Source organism: Aquila chrysaetos, chromosome 4 (genome assembly GCF_900496995.4).
Source record: "Aquila chrysaetos chrysaetos chromosome 4, bAquChr1.4, whole genome shotgun sequence".
In the NCBI taxonomy this organism is placed as follows: domain Eukaryota; kingdom Metazoa; phylum Chordata; class Aves; order Accipitriformes; family Accipitridae; genus Aquila; species Aquila chrysaetos.
Window position 1 is genome coordinate 1,161,189 of NC_044007.1, and position 13,028 is coordinate 1,174,216.

Consider the following 13,028-nt stretch of genomic DNA (forward strand, 5'->3'; position numbering starts at 1 on the left):
TCCTTCCTTTCCTCCTTCCTTTCCTCCTTCCTTTCCTCCTTTCCTCCTTCCTTTCCTCCTTCCTTTCCTCCTTCCTTTCCTCCTTCCTTTCCTCCTTCCTTTCCTCCTTCCTTTCCTCCTTCCTTTCCTCCTTCCTTTCCTCCTTCCTTTCCTCCTTCCTTTCCTCCTTCCTTTCCTCCTTCCTTTCCTCTTCCTTCCTTCCTTCCTCCTTCCTTTCCTCTTCCTTTCCTCCTCCTTCCTTCCTCCTTCCTTTCCTCCTTCCTTTCCTCCTTCCTTTCCTCCTTCCTTTCCTCCTTCCTTTCCTCCTTCCTTTCCTCCTTCCTTCCTCCTGATCCTTTCCTCCTCCTTTTCCTCCTTCCTTTCCTCCTTCCTTTCCTCTTCCTTCCCTCCTTCCGTTCCTCCTTCCTTTCCTCCTTCCTTTCCTCCTTCCTTCCCTCCTTCCTTTCCTCCTTCCATCCCTCCTTCCTTCCTCCTTCCTTCCTCTTCCTTCCTCCTTCCTTTCCTCCTTCCTTTCCTCCTTCCTTTCCTCCTTCCTTTCCGCTCCTTCCTTTCCTCTTCCTTTCCCCTCCTTTCCGTTCCTCCTTCCTTTCCTCCTACCTTCCTTCCTCCTTCCTTTCCTCCTTCCTTTCCTCCTTCCTTTCCTCCTCCTTTCCTCCTTCCTTTCCTCCTTCCTTTCCTCCTTCCTTCCTCCTATCCTTTCCTCCTTCCTTTCCTCCTTTCCTTTCCTCCTTCCTTTCCTCCTTCTTTCCTCCTTCCATCCCTCCTTCCTTCCTCCTTCCCTTTCCTCCTTCCTTTCCTCCTTTGCATATTCTAGCTTTCCTTTCTGCTTTACTGAGACTATTTCTTGTCAGGGCTGGAGAGTGGTGCTGGGGAAGAGAGTTGGTTAAGAGTGTGCTGATGGGGAGATTGCATCAGAGGCATGGCCAGATGAGCATTACTATACCCAAGCCTTTGTTTGGGCAAGTGAAGGGCTTGAGTCATGTGCTGGAAGGAAAAAATACACCAACCTGTGTTGTTGGTGCTGAAATATTTTCCCAGAAGAGGTCTTGGCACCTTAGGGCACTCATGCATAGCCGTCTCAAAAAATCCCCATGTCTGTATTGGGATAGTATGGATTTGCCAGGCTTGAAGGAGGCTGAGGACCAGACCACTGCCCATCCAACCAGACACACTCTTGAGGCCTGGCTTTGTGCTGGGTGAATTTGGATAACCCTTGGGAGAAGAAAGGAAGAGGAGGCGTCTCAGGCTGGGATGCAGTAGAACTTTATTGAGAGAAAAACAGAGTGAAAAGGCAGGAGCGTCAAGTGGAAGGGAGCCGGTCTGAGGTGCAGGTAGGGAAACCATGAGCTGAGATCCCTTGCATGCACTAGATTTTGCACGACCATCCTGAGGTCTTTCTGCCCTGTGGTGGGATTAGCTGACGGGAGTTCCCTGATGGTCTTTGGCTTGTGGGAAGGTGGTTGCAGCAGAGAGTATTGGACATAGCACAAAGGGCGATGCAAAGAAGGAAGATGGAGAAGAGGAGGAGGTACACAGGCCATGTTTCCAGGCAGAATGTGCTTGGCCCTTTCGTGCTTCCTTGCTTGGTGCCTTGAGAGGAGGAGCCGTTGTTACTGAGCCCACGTGCGAGCAACATCCTGGAGGTGCATCCTCAATCCATGCCGTGGCTTCCAGGGTGTGGGCGGTTGGCGTCAGGGGCCCTTAGCAGGGGAAGCAGCCTCTTCTGCCGCCGAAGCCGCCCAGGCCTCCGAAGCCGTAGCCGCCCAGGCCTCCGAAGCCACCGGAGGAGATGGGCACTCCCTGGGAGCTGAGGACGTTGCCCACGGCAGCCGATGAGGAGGATCCGACGGCGGTGTTCTGGGGGAAGGAGCTGAGGATGGGTCCTGGCAGGGTGACCACCACGGCGGGAGGCTGGATGACGACGCGGGAGTCCTGGCACTGCTGGACACAGGGCTCGTTGCAGCTGTTAGCCAGCGGGGTGGGTCCGCAGGGGCGGCAGAGGTCGTAGCAGGCCATGTCTGCGGTGTGGAGGGGCCCTGGAAGAGAGGGTGTTGAGGAAGCGGAGGGGCGTGGGGATGCGAGGGGCGGTGTTGCAGGAGGGCGAGGGAGTGGGGAGGCCTGGTGTGGGTCTGGGGGGAGTGTCGGTGGGGAGGTGTCAGGGCTGCTGAGGCTGGGGGCTGAGCGTGGTGGAAGAGACGGTGCAGGTGGGGCAGGAGAAGGAGGGGAAGGGGGTTGAGGCTCACCTTGTTGACGGTGGAGGAGAAGGCGTCGGGAGAAGTGTGTGAGGGAGAGAGGTGCTGGTCTGGCTTTTATGCTGGTTGCTGAGCGCCTGAGGGGGCGAGACAGTATTTGTGCATGATGTCATTTTGCAGCAACAAGCTCTTTCATTCCACAGCCTCGCGAATAATGGGGTCAGGTGTGTTTCCCTTGCCACAATTCTCCAATTTCACGTCCTCCTGTTGAGGATGTGTCCATCTGACCCTGGCGGAAACTTTTAAGTGAGTGTATTAGAGGCCAAAGGCTTGGTGTTGATGGCATGTGCCATCGCATTCTGCAGACATTGCAAAATTGTAGGAGAGGTGGGGTGTCATCAGTGAGGTCATCCCGTGGCAGTCGTGTGGTGTGGTTTTCGGGCGGGTTGTGAAGAGTGTGCCCCTGGCAGGCTGGTCTGGTCTTTGGAGGTGTGCCAGGCGTGAGACGCTGCCCCTTCCGTCACGTTTGGTCCCTCTCTGCCTTGCTCCCAGCTCGCTAAGGCTGTCTTTCGGCCTGGCCTTTCCCATTGGGCGTGCTCTGTGGGAGTCTCGGTGCCCCTCTTGCTGGTGGGGTTGTAGCTGGGAGAAGGGAGGCTGCCTGTGTAGTGGGCTCGTGGCCCCTTGGTGCCGTCGCTGGGGCTGGGGCTGGCAGTGCAAGGGGGCAGAGGAGGGCTGTTTGCAAGAGCAGGCCGTTGTCCTGGCAGCCCTGGTTCGGAGCTCACAAGCGCTGTGCTGTGGGGAGCCCTGCCAGGCTCCCCAAAGGCTTGCGTTGGCCCCTCCGTAGCGCTCCCCTTCGTTGGGGCCGGCAAGTTTGCATCCTGGGCTCTGGCGTGGCACAGTGCTTGGGCTGTGGGGCCCCTTGGAAGGGCAGGTGATTTTCTGGAGAGCCCGTGAGCATGGCGAGAGGCCGAGGGGGAGCGGGAGCGGCAGGCAGGGGTGGTGGTGAGCCAGCGGCTTTGGGGTCTGTAGTTGGGGTGAGCGCTGAGGGGTGAGGCCATTTCTCTGCACAGTGCGTGATGGGCAGAAGGAGGATTTAGATGTAGTCGAGGGCCTTGGAGGCAAGTATGCAGCATGTGGCAGGAGAGCCAAGGCCCTGCAGGTGGTGGATGCATGCGGAAGGGTTGATGACTGGCAAGGCCTGCCCCAGTTGAGCCGAGGTGAGTGTTTTGCAGGCTGCTTGTCAGGTGAGCAGTGCTTGTTGCTGAGGAAGAGGAAGGGAGGTAGGCAGGCGTGCTGTGCAGCGGGGTGTTTGTAGGTTGAATCGAGGAATGCCGACGGAGCTGGCTGATGTGCTTGGGAGGCTACTCTCTATTAGCTTGGAAAGGTCATGGTGCCTGGGATCAGTTCCTGATGTCTGGAAGAGAGCTCATAGCCCTTATACCTTGAAGAAGATCAAAATGGTGGATCGGGGGGAAACTAGATGCTGGTGATACTGACCTCATTCCTGGTGTCACGGTCCATTTGGATCTGTCACCTTTGCCGGATGACGTAGTCTGTGATTTAAGCTGTATTTCTTGAGGTCATTAAGAAAAACAATTATCCAACACAACAAAGATGGGCTCAGTCCCCTTTTGGCCAGACTCGTCCATGACGTGAATTCACTTATTCACCGTTCAAGTCGGAAGGTTTCATAACTTATAACCTGTAAGTCTTAATACCATGCACCCGTGAGCCAAAATGTGATTACCTAGCTGACGGTAAGAGTGCTCCTCCTTCCTTCCTCCTGTATCTCGGTGCGGGCATTCCTTGTATCCCACGAGGAAGCACGAAAGCCTCAGCAGTCCAGCTGCTGGTGGATCTGCTTCAAAAGCTTTTTGGGTAAGCTGACGTTTTGTGCCTTCCAGATTGGAGGTTTGGTCTATACCATTTCCATGAGTTAGTGGCTTCTGACTAAAGTCCTAGGCAAAAGAGAATGGCTGCAGGAGACAGTAGTGTGGAGGTGATAATGGCTGCGTAATGGCCCGGTAGCAATTTTCTGGCCACTTGTCCTGCCTAAGTGGTGCTCTCTCTTTGACCTAATGGCGCTGCTCCCAGCATACGTAAGGCTTTAGCAAAAGCTGGGTTGTCCACCATCTGAGCAGGAGTTGAGTGAAGAGTCACATGCAGCCCAGAACGCGGTTTGCCCTCTTGGCTGCTGGGGCAGACGTATTGAGTCTGCTGCCAGGCAGCACCCCCAGCTCCCTTTCTGCAGGGCTGCTCTCCAGCCACGCCTCTCCCAGCCCGTACTTGTGTGCAGACTTGGTCCGTCCTAGGTGCAGAATGCGGCATTTGTTCTTGCTAAATTTCATCGCATTCATCATTGCCCAATGCTCCACTGTATGTAGATCCCTCTGCTAGGCCTCTGGTCCCTCAAGAGAGTCAACAGCACCTCCCAGTTTGGTATTGTCAGCATATTTGCTAATGGTGCAATCAACTCCTGCATCCAGATAATTGATAAAAGTCTGGAAGAGAACTGGCCCTAGAATGGAGCCCTGAGGAACACTGCTGGTGGCCGGTCGCCAGCCAGATGTAGCCCCGTTCACTGCAACCCTTTGAGCCCTGCCCTTCAGCCAGTTCTTCCCCCAGCGCGCCGCCTACCTGCTCATCTCACAGTCAGACAGCTTGTCCAGAAGGATGCCGTGGTGTGGGACAGTATCGAAAGTCTTACTAAAACCCAGAAAAACTACATGCACCACCTTGCCTTCATCCACAAGGCAGGTGACCTTATCATAGAAGGATATCAAATTAGTCAGGTGGGACTTTCCCTTTGTGAAACTGTGTTGACTGTGCCCGATGACTGCATTGTCCTTTAAATGCCTTTCGGAAGCACCCAGTGGGATCTTCTCCCTAGTTTTTCCAGGTACTGAGGTTAGACTAACAGGTCTGCAGTTTCCTGGGTCTACGCTCATGCCCTTTTAATAAATCAGAATAAGGTTGGCCAGCGTCCAGTCAGCAAGGAGCTCCCCAGACTCCCAAGAGCTGCCCACATTCAGTGAAGGTGCCTTGAGGGTTGTTCACTGTGCGAGCAGTGCCTGTTGGCGAGGAAGATGAGGTGAGGTGGGAAGGGTATGTGCGCTTCTGTGTGGATGGGTGCTGGAGTGCCTGGCAGGCAAGAGGCATGCTGGGCCGATGCAGGGCTGGGCTGGGGGTGCCAGTGAGTCAGGTGGACTCACGGCTGCCCCCGAGAAAAGGGGGTTGTGTGACTGGCTGGGCAAAAGTCCGTGGGGAAAGATGGCTGGAACCCACAAATGCTGAGGGAGCGACCGGCTTTCCTTGCGCTGGACATAGCGGAATCTCATGGAGTTCAGCAAGGGGAGATGCAAAGTCCTGTTTCTGGGGAGGAGTCAGCCCAGGTAGCCAGAATGTCTGGGGGCCAGCTGGATAGAAGGCAGCTTAGCAGAGAAGGACCTTGTGGTCCTGGTGGAGAACAAATGGGCCGTGAGGAGGGAAAGCACCCTTGCTGCAAAATGGGGCGACCAGTCTCCAGGGTGACATTAGGAGAAGCACTGCCAGAAAGTAGGGGGAGGTGACCCTTCCTGTCTCGTCAGCACTGCTGAGGTCCCACGTGAGGTGCTGTGTGCAGTTCTGGGCTCCCCAGAGGAAGAAGGACATGGACTTAGTTGAGCAAGACCGGTGCAGGCCAGCAAGATGCTGAAGGGGCTGGAGCATCCTTCCTATGAGGAGAGGCTGAGAGAGCTGGGACTGTTGAGCCAGGAGATGAGGAAGCGCAGGGAGGATGCCATAAAAGTGCCTAAATGCTGGACGGGAGGGAATGAAGTCGAGGGAGCCCGGCTCTTTGAAGTAATGTGCACCAGTGGGACAAGAGGCTGTGGGCATAAGCGAAAGCGGGTGGAATTGCATGGGCAAAGAAGGCAAGCCTTTTTCAGTGCGAGGGTGCTCAAAGAGTGGAAGAGGTGATGGAATCTCTTTCCATGGAGATACTGAAACCCCTCCACGCTATGGTCCCGGACAACCTGCTCTAGCTGGCCCTGCCTGAGCTGGGGGGGGGTTGAAGCACACACTCTCCAAAGTTCTTGCGAAACTAAATGATTCTGTGATTCTCTTTGCACGGAGAGCCAGAGAGTCACGCTGGGGAAAAGAGTTAGTCAAGCGTGTGCTGTCACGGGGAGACTTTGTCAGAGGCGTGCGCTGCGGACTGTTGTTGCGTCAAACGTTTGAGGCCGGAATGGGCTTGTGTCCCATTCTGGAAGTCCCCCAGGTGCCAGACTGTGTAGCTAGTGGTAGTGGTGGTGACCGCTTCCTAGGAGAGTTCTTGTGGCCCTTTTGCAGGCACCCCGATGGCCTCTTTGGCCTGGCTTTGTGCTTGGTGAGGTTGGAAGAGCCATGGGAGAAGAAAGGAAGTGGAGGCGTCTCAGGCTGGGTTGCAGGAGAACTTTATTGAGAGACACAAAAAAAGAGCGAAAAGTCAGGAGTGGCAAATGGAAAGGAGCCGGTCTAAGGGGCAAGTAGGGCGACCGTAATCCGAGGTCCCTTGTGTGAGACAGATCTCGTCAGAGCACCAAGATCTTCCCGCCCCACGGGGCGAGCAGCACACTGGAGGTCCCCGGTGGTCTTTGGCTTGTGAGAAGGTGCTTGCTTTGTGCCTTGAGAGGAGGAGCCGTTGTTACTGAGCCCACGTGCGAGCAACATCCTGGAGGTGCATCCTCAATCCATGCCGTGGCTTCCAGGGTGTGGGCGGTTGGCGTCAGGGGCCCTTAGCAGGGGAAGCAGCCTCGTCTGCCGCCGAAGCCGCCCAGGCCTCCGAAGCCACCGGAGGAGATGGGCACTCCCTGGGAGCTGAGGACGTTGCCCACGGCAGCCGATGAGGAGGATCCGACGGCGGTGTTCTGGGGGAAGGAGCTGAGGATGGGTCCTGGCAGGGTGACCACCACGGCGGGAAGGCTGGATGACGACGCGGGAGTCCTGGCACTGCTGGACACAGGGCTCGTTGCAGCTGTTAGCCAGCGGGGTGGGTCCGCAGGGGCGGCAGAGGTCGTAGCAGGCCATGTCTGCGGTGTGGAGGGGCCCTGGAAGAGAGGGTGTTGAGGAAGCGGAGGGGCGTGGGGATGCGAGGGGCGGTGTTGCAGGAGGGCGAGGGAGTGGGGAGGCCTGGTGTGGGTCTGGGGGGAGTGTCGGTGGGGAGGTGTCAGGGCTGCTGAGGCTGGGGGCTGAGCGTGGTGGAAGAGACGGTGCAGGTGGGGCAGGAGAAGGAGGGGAAGGGGGTTGAGGCTCACCTTGTTGACGGTGGAGGAGAAGGCGTCGGGAGAAGTGTGTGAGGGAGAGAGGTGCTGGTCTGGCTTTTATGCTGGTGCCTCAAGTGCCCGAGGGGTGAGTCAGCCTTTGTGCATGATGTCATTTTGCAGCAAGCAGCTCTTGCATGGCCCATCCATGCAAGTAATGAGGCGGGGTGTGCTTCCCTTGCCGCAATTCTCCAATTTCACGTCCTCCTCTTGAGGATGTGTCCATCTGACCCTGGCGGAAGCTTTTAAGTGTGGCTATTAGAATTCAAAGGCTTGGGGTTGATGGCACGTGTCAAGGTTGGCAGAGGTTGTGACCAAAGGGTAGGAGAGGTGGGGTGTCATCAGTGAGGTCATCCCGTGGCAGTCGTGTGGTGTGGTTTTCGGGCGGGTTGTGAAGAGTGGGCCCCGTTTCCTCGGAGCCCTGGCAGGCTGGTCTGGTCTTTGGAGGTGTGCCAGGCGTGAGACGCTGCCCCTTCCGTCACGTTTGGTCCCTCTCTGCCTTGCTCCCAGCTCGCTAAGGCTGTCTTTCGGCCTGGCCTTTCCCATTGGGCGTGCTCTGTGGGAGTCTCGGTGCCCCTCTTGCTGGTGGGGTTGTAGCTGGGAGAAGGGAGGCTGCCTGTGTAGTGGGCTCGTGGCCCCTTGGTGCCGTCGCTGGGGCTGGCAGTGCAAGGGGGCAGAGGAGGGCTGTTTGCAAGAGCAGGCCGTTGTCCTGGCAGCCCTGGTTCGGAGCTCGCAAGCGCTGTGCTGTGGGGAGCCCTGCCAGGCTCCCCAAAGGCTTGCGTTGGCCCCTCCGTAGCGCTCCCCTTCGTTGGGGCCGGCAAGTTTGCATCCTGGGCTCTGGCGTGGCACAGTGCTTGGGCTGTGGCGTGATGCGCCCAAAGAAGTGCAGCGAAGCTGGTGAAGGATGTAGAGAAGGAGAATTCCGAGGAGCGGCTGAGGGAGCTGGGGGCGTTTAGTCTGGAGAAAAGGAGGCCTCGGGGAGACCTTATCGCTCTCTACAACTACGGGAAAGGAGGTTGTAGCAAGGTGGGTGTCAGTCTCTTTTCCCTAGTAACAAGTGATAGGACGAGAGGAAAGGGCCTCGGGTTGTGCCAGGGAAGGTTTAGATTGGATATTAGGAACAACTTCTTCCCCGAAAGGGTTATCAAGCCCTGGAACCGTCTGGCCAGGGAAGTGGTGGAGTCACCGTCCCGGGAGGTATTGAAAAGCCATGTGGACGTGGCTCTTGGGGTTCTGGTTTAGTGGTGGATTTGGTAAGTGTTAGGTCAGTGGTTGACTCGATAGCGTTAAGGGTCTTTTCCAAAGTGAGTGAGTGTGTGATTGTCTGTGGGGCCCCCTGGAAGGGCAGGTGGGTTTCTGGAGAGCCCGTGAGCGTGGCGAGAGGCCGAGGGGGAGTGGGAGCGGCAGGCAGGGGCGGTGGTGAGCCAGCGGCTTTGGGGTCTGTAGTTGGGGTGAGCGCTGAGGGGTGAGGCCATTTCTCTGCACAGTGCGTGATGGGCAGAAGGAGGATTTAGACGTAGTCGAGGGCCTTGGAGGCAAGTATGCAGCACGTGGCAGGAGAGCCGAGGCCCTGGAGGTGGTGGATGCATGCGGAAGGGTTGATGACTGGCAAGGCCTGCCCCAGTTGAGCCGAGGTGAGTGTTTTGCAGGCTGCTTGTCAGGTGAGCAGTGCTTGTTGCTGAGGAAGAGGAAAGGTGGTAGGAATGATTGCGTGTCCGTGGGGCCTGAGGGGTTGTAGCCGCAAATGCGGAAGGAGCTGTCCGATATCCTTGTGAGGCCCTTCTCAATTATCTCGGAAAGGCCGTAGCTCGTGGGCACGGTTATGATGTCTGGAAGAGAGCTCATTGCCTTCCTCTCTTGAAGAAGATGAGGACGGAAGGTCCGGGTAAGGAGCGACTGGCGAGCCTGGCGTTGTTCCTGTGGAAGGTGATGTAGGAAGTCTTCCCGGAAAGCACTGCCAATCCCAGGAAGGACAAGAAGGCGCTGGGGAGTGGTCGGCATGAATTTTCAAAGGGGAAATTGTGCTTGACCGACACCTGCGTGCTATGTACGTTGAAGTGACTAGCTTTGTGGTGGAGGAGAGAGCTGTGGGTGGTGTTTATGTCAACCTTCTTGTAAAGCCTTTGAGACTTTCTCTCATTGCATGGTCATAGGGTGTGGGGTCAACAGTGTTCAACACCCTCAGCAATGTCCTGGGCAGTGGGACGTGGTGCCCCTGTCAGCGAGCTGGCAGATGATGCCAAATGTGGCGGAGTGGCTGAGGCACAGGATGGTTGTGGCAGCATACGCAGGAGTGGCTGGCGATCAGGTCAGAGAGGACTCTCCTGAAGTTGAACAGGGGGAGATGCAAATCCTGCATCTGGGGGAGGAATCGCGCCGGGCCCCAGGACGTGCTGGGGGCCGCCTGCTTTACTGAGCCCGATCTTGTGGTGCTGGTGGAGAACGAGCTGCCCGCGAGGCAGCAATGCACCCGTGCAGCAAAAGAGGCCAAGAGTCTCCAGGGCGGCGTTGGGAGAGCGTTGCCAGCAGGTCATGGGAGGTGACCTTGCGCTCTCTTCAGCACTGGTGAGGCCCCGTGTGGAGTGCTGTGTCCAGCTGAGGGCTCTCCGGTGGAGGAAGGACGTGGCCTTAGTGGGGCGAGTCGCGTGGAGGCAGGGCCACCAAGACGCTGAAGGGACTGGAGCATCTTTGGTCTGAGGAGAAGTGGAGAGAGCTGTGAGGCTTTTCAGCCAGGAGGGAAGGCCGCGCAGGGGAGATGTCATCACTGTGTCTAAATCGCGGGTGGCGGGGCAATGTGGACCGGGGAGTCAGACTCTTCTCATCGGTGCCCACGGCCAGGTCAAGGGCGAATGGAGAAAGCTGACAAGACGTGCCATTTCTTTGGCAGAGAAGGCAGCCCTTTTTCAGTGTGAGGGTGGTGAAGCAGTGGACCCGGTTGCACAGAGAGGTGTTGGAGTCTCTGTCCTTGGAGAGACTGAAAACCTGAGTGGACATGGTTGTGGACAGCCTGCTGGAGCTGACCCCACTTGAGCAGTCTGTGTTGAACTAGATGATGTGCAGAGGTTCCTTGCTAAAAGATTCTGTTGGCTGTGCTTCTGCTTGGTGTGTTGCTCAGAGAGTCGTGGTGGGGAAGAGGGTTGGTGTAGCGTGTGCTGCCACAGGGAGCTTGTGTCAGAGGCATGGGTAGAAGTGCGTTAGCGTGTCCAAGCCCTTGTCTGGGTAACTGAAAGGGTTGTGTCAGGGGCTGGAAGGCCCGCCGTGGCGGTGTGTGGAGATGTTGCTGCTGGGGACACGCTTCCTAAGAGAGGTGTTGTAGGCCCTTTGCAGGCACCCCGATGGCCTCTTTGGCCTGGCTTTGTGCTTGGTGAGGTTGGAAGAGCCATGGGAGAAGAAAGGAAGTGGAGGCGTCTCAGGCTGGGTTGCAGGAGAACTTTATTGAGAGACACAAAAAAAGAGCGAAAAGTCAGGAGTGGCAAATGGAAAGGAGCCGGTCTAAGGGGCAAGTAGGGCGACCGTAATCCGAGGTCCCTTGTGTGAGACAGATCTCGTCAGAGCACCAAGATCTTCCCGCCCCACGGGGCGAGCAGCACACTGGAGGTCCCCGGTGGTCTTTGGCTTGTGAGAAGGTGCTTGCTTTGTGCCTTGAGAGGAGGAGCCGTTGTTACTGAGCCCACGTGCGAGCAACATCCTGGAGGTGCATCCTCAATCCATGCCGTGGCTTCCAGGGTGTGGGCGGTTGGCGTCAGGGGCCCTTAGCAGGGGAAGCAGCCTCGTCTGCCGCCGAAGCCGCCCAGGCCTCCGAAGCCACCGGAGGAGATGGGCACTCCCTGGGAGCTGAGGACGTTGCCCACGGCAGCCGATGAGGAGGATCCGACGGCGGTGCTCTGGGGGAAGGAGCTGAGGATGGGTCCTGGCAGGGTGACCACCACGGTAGAAGGCTGGATGACGACGCGGGAGTCCTGGCACTGCTGGACACAGGGCTCGTTGCAGCTGTTAGCCAGCGGGGTGGGTCCGCAGGGGCGGCAGAGGTCGTAGCAGGCCATGTCTGCGGTGTGGAGGGGCCCTGGAAGAGAGGGGTGTTGAGGAAGCGGAGGGGCGTGGGGATGCGAGGGGCGGTGTTGCAGGAGGGCGAGGGAGTGGGGAGGCCTGGTGTGGGTCTGGGGGGAGTGTGGTGGTCAGGGCTGCTGAGGCTGGGGGCTGAGCGTGGTGGAAGAGACGGTGCAGGTGGGGCAGGAGAAGGAGGGGAAGGGGGTTGAGGCTCACCTTGTTGACGACCACTCACTCACTTTGGAAAAGACCTTAACGCTATCGAGTGCAACCACTGACCTAACACTTACCAAATCCACCACTAAACAGAAACCCAAGGGCCACGTCCACGTGGCTTTTCAATACCTCCCGGGACGGTGACTCCACCACTTCCCTGGCCAGACGGTTCCGGGCTTGATAACCCTTTCGGGGAAGAAGTTGTTCCTAATATCCAATCTAAACCTTCCCTGGCACAAACCGAGGCCCTTTCCTCTCGTCTATCACTTGTTACTAGGAAAGAGGACTGACACCCACCTTGCTACAACCACTCCTTTCCCGTAGTTGTAGAGAGCGATAAGGTCTCCCCGAGGCCTCCTTTTCTCCAGACTAAACGCCCCCAGCTCCCTCAGCCGCTCCGGAAGTCTCCTTCTCTACATCCTTCACCAGCTTCGCGCATTCTTGGGCGCATCACGCACAGCCCAAGCACTGTGCCACGCCAGAGCCCAGGATGCAAACTTGCCGGCCCCAACGAAGGGGAGCGCTACGGAGCGGCCAACCACAAGCCTTTGGGGAGCCTGGCAGGGCTCCCCACAGCACACGCGCTTGCGAGTCCGAACCAGGGCTGCCAGGACCACGGCTGCTCTGCAAAACAGCCCTCCTTGCCCCCCTTGCACTGCCAGCCCCACAGCGACGGCACCAAGGGGCCACGAGCCCACCACAAGGCAGCCTCCCTCTCCCAGCTACAACCCCACCAGCAAGAGGGGCCCGAGACTCCCACAGAGCACGCCCAATGGGAAAGGCCAGGCCGAAAGACAGCCTTAGCGAGCTGGGAGCAAGGCAGAGAGGGACCAAACGTGACGGAAGGGGCAGCGTCTCACGCCTGGCACACCTCCAAAGACCAGACCAGCCTGCCAGGGCACCACTCTTCACAACCCCCCGAAAACCAACACCACACGACTGCCACGGGATGACCTCACGATGACACCCCACCTCTCCTACCCTTTGGTCACAACCTCTGCCAACCTGACACGTGCCATCAACCCCAAGCTTGAATTCTAATAGCCACACTTAAAAGCTTCCGCCAGGGTCAGATGGACACATCCTCAAGAGGAGACGTGAAATTGGAGAATTGCGGCAAGGGAAGCACACCCGCCTCATTACTTGCATGGATGGGCCATGCAAGAGCTGCTTGCTGCAAAATGACATCATGCACAAAGGCTGACTCACCCCTGGGCACTTGAGGCAACAGCATAAGCAGACCAGCACCTCTCTCCCTCCACACACTTCTCCCGAGCCTTCTCCCTCCACGTCA

At 57.6% G+C, this 13,028-nt stretch overlaps 3 protein-coding genes and 1 pseudogene across 3 annotated transcripts in view; all 4 read right to left on the reverse strand.

Annotated features, from left to right (window-relative positions):
* Positions 1-1,251: 1,251 nt before the first annotated feature.
* LOC115340648 (feather keratin 1-like) lies at positions 1,252-2,296 on the reverse strand. The gene is made up of 2 exons (XM_030012549.2): positions 2,244-2,296; positions 1,252-2,036 (listed from the first exon to the last, which is right to left on the reverse strand). The coding sequence occupies exon 2, from the start codon at positions 2,014-2,016 to the stop codon at positions 1,702-1,704; it is 315 nt and encodes a 104-aa protein (XP_029868409.1). The 5' UTR covers positions 2,017-2,036; positions 2,244-2,296; the 3' UTR covers positions 1,252-1,701.
* The window catches only part of LOC115340652 (feather keratin 2-like), a 12,305-nt gene continuing 528 nt past the window's right edge, over positions 1,252-13,028 (reverse strand). Inside the window, exons 2-3 of the mRNA XM_030012550.2 lie at positions 11,206-11,534; positions 1,252-1,699 (exon numbers count right to left, since the gene is read on the reverse strand). Of these exons, the coding sequence (XP_029868410.1) occupies positions 11,224-11,514 (291 nt within the window). The 5' untranslated portion in view covers positions 11,515-11,534 and the 3' untranslated portion in view covers positions 1,252-1,699; positions 11,206-11,223. The remainder of the gene's footprint in view (positions 1,700-11,205; positions 11,535-13,028) is intronic.
* Positions 6,608-7,682, reverse strand: LOC115340647 (annotated as a pseudogene).
* LOC115340491 (feather keratin 2-like) overlaps positions 12,772-13,028 on the reverse strand; it is a 919-nt gene continuing 662 nt past the window's right edge. The window contains exon 3 of the mRNA XM_041123137.1: positions 12,772-12,818. Within this exon, the coding sequence (XP_040979071.1) occupies positions 12,772-12,818 (47 nt within the window). The remainder of the gene's footprint in view (positions 12,819-13,028) is intronic.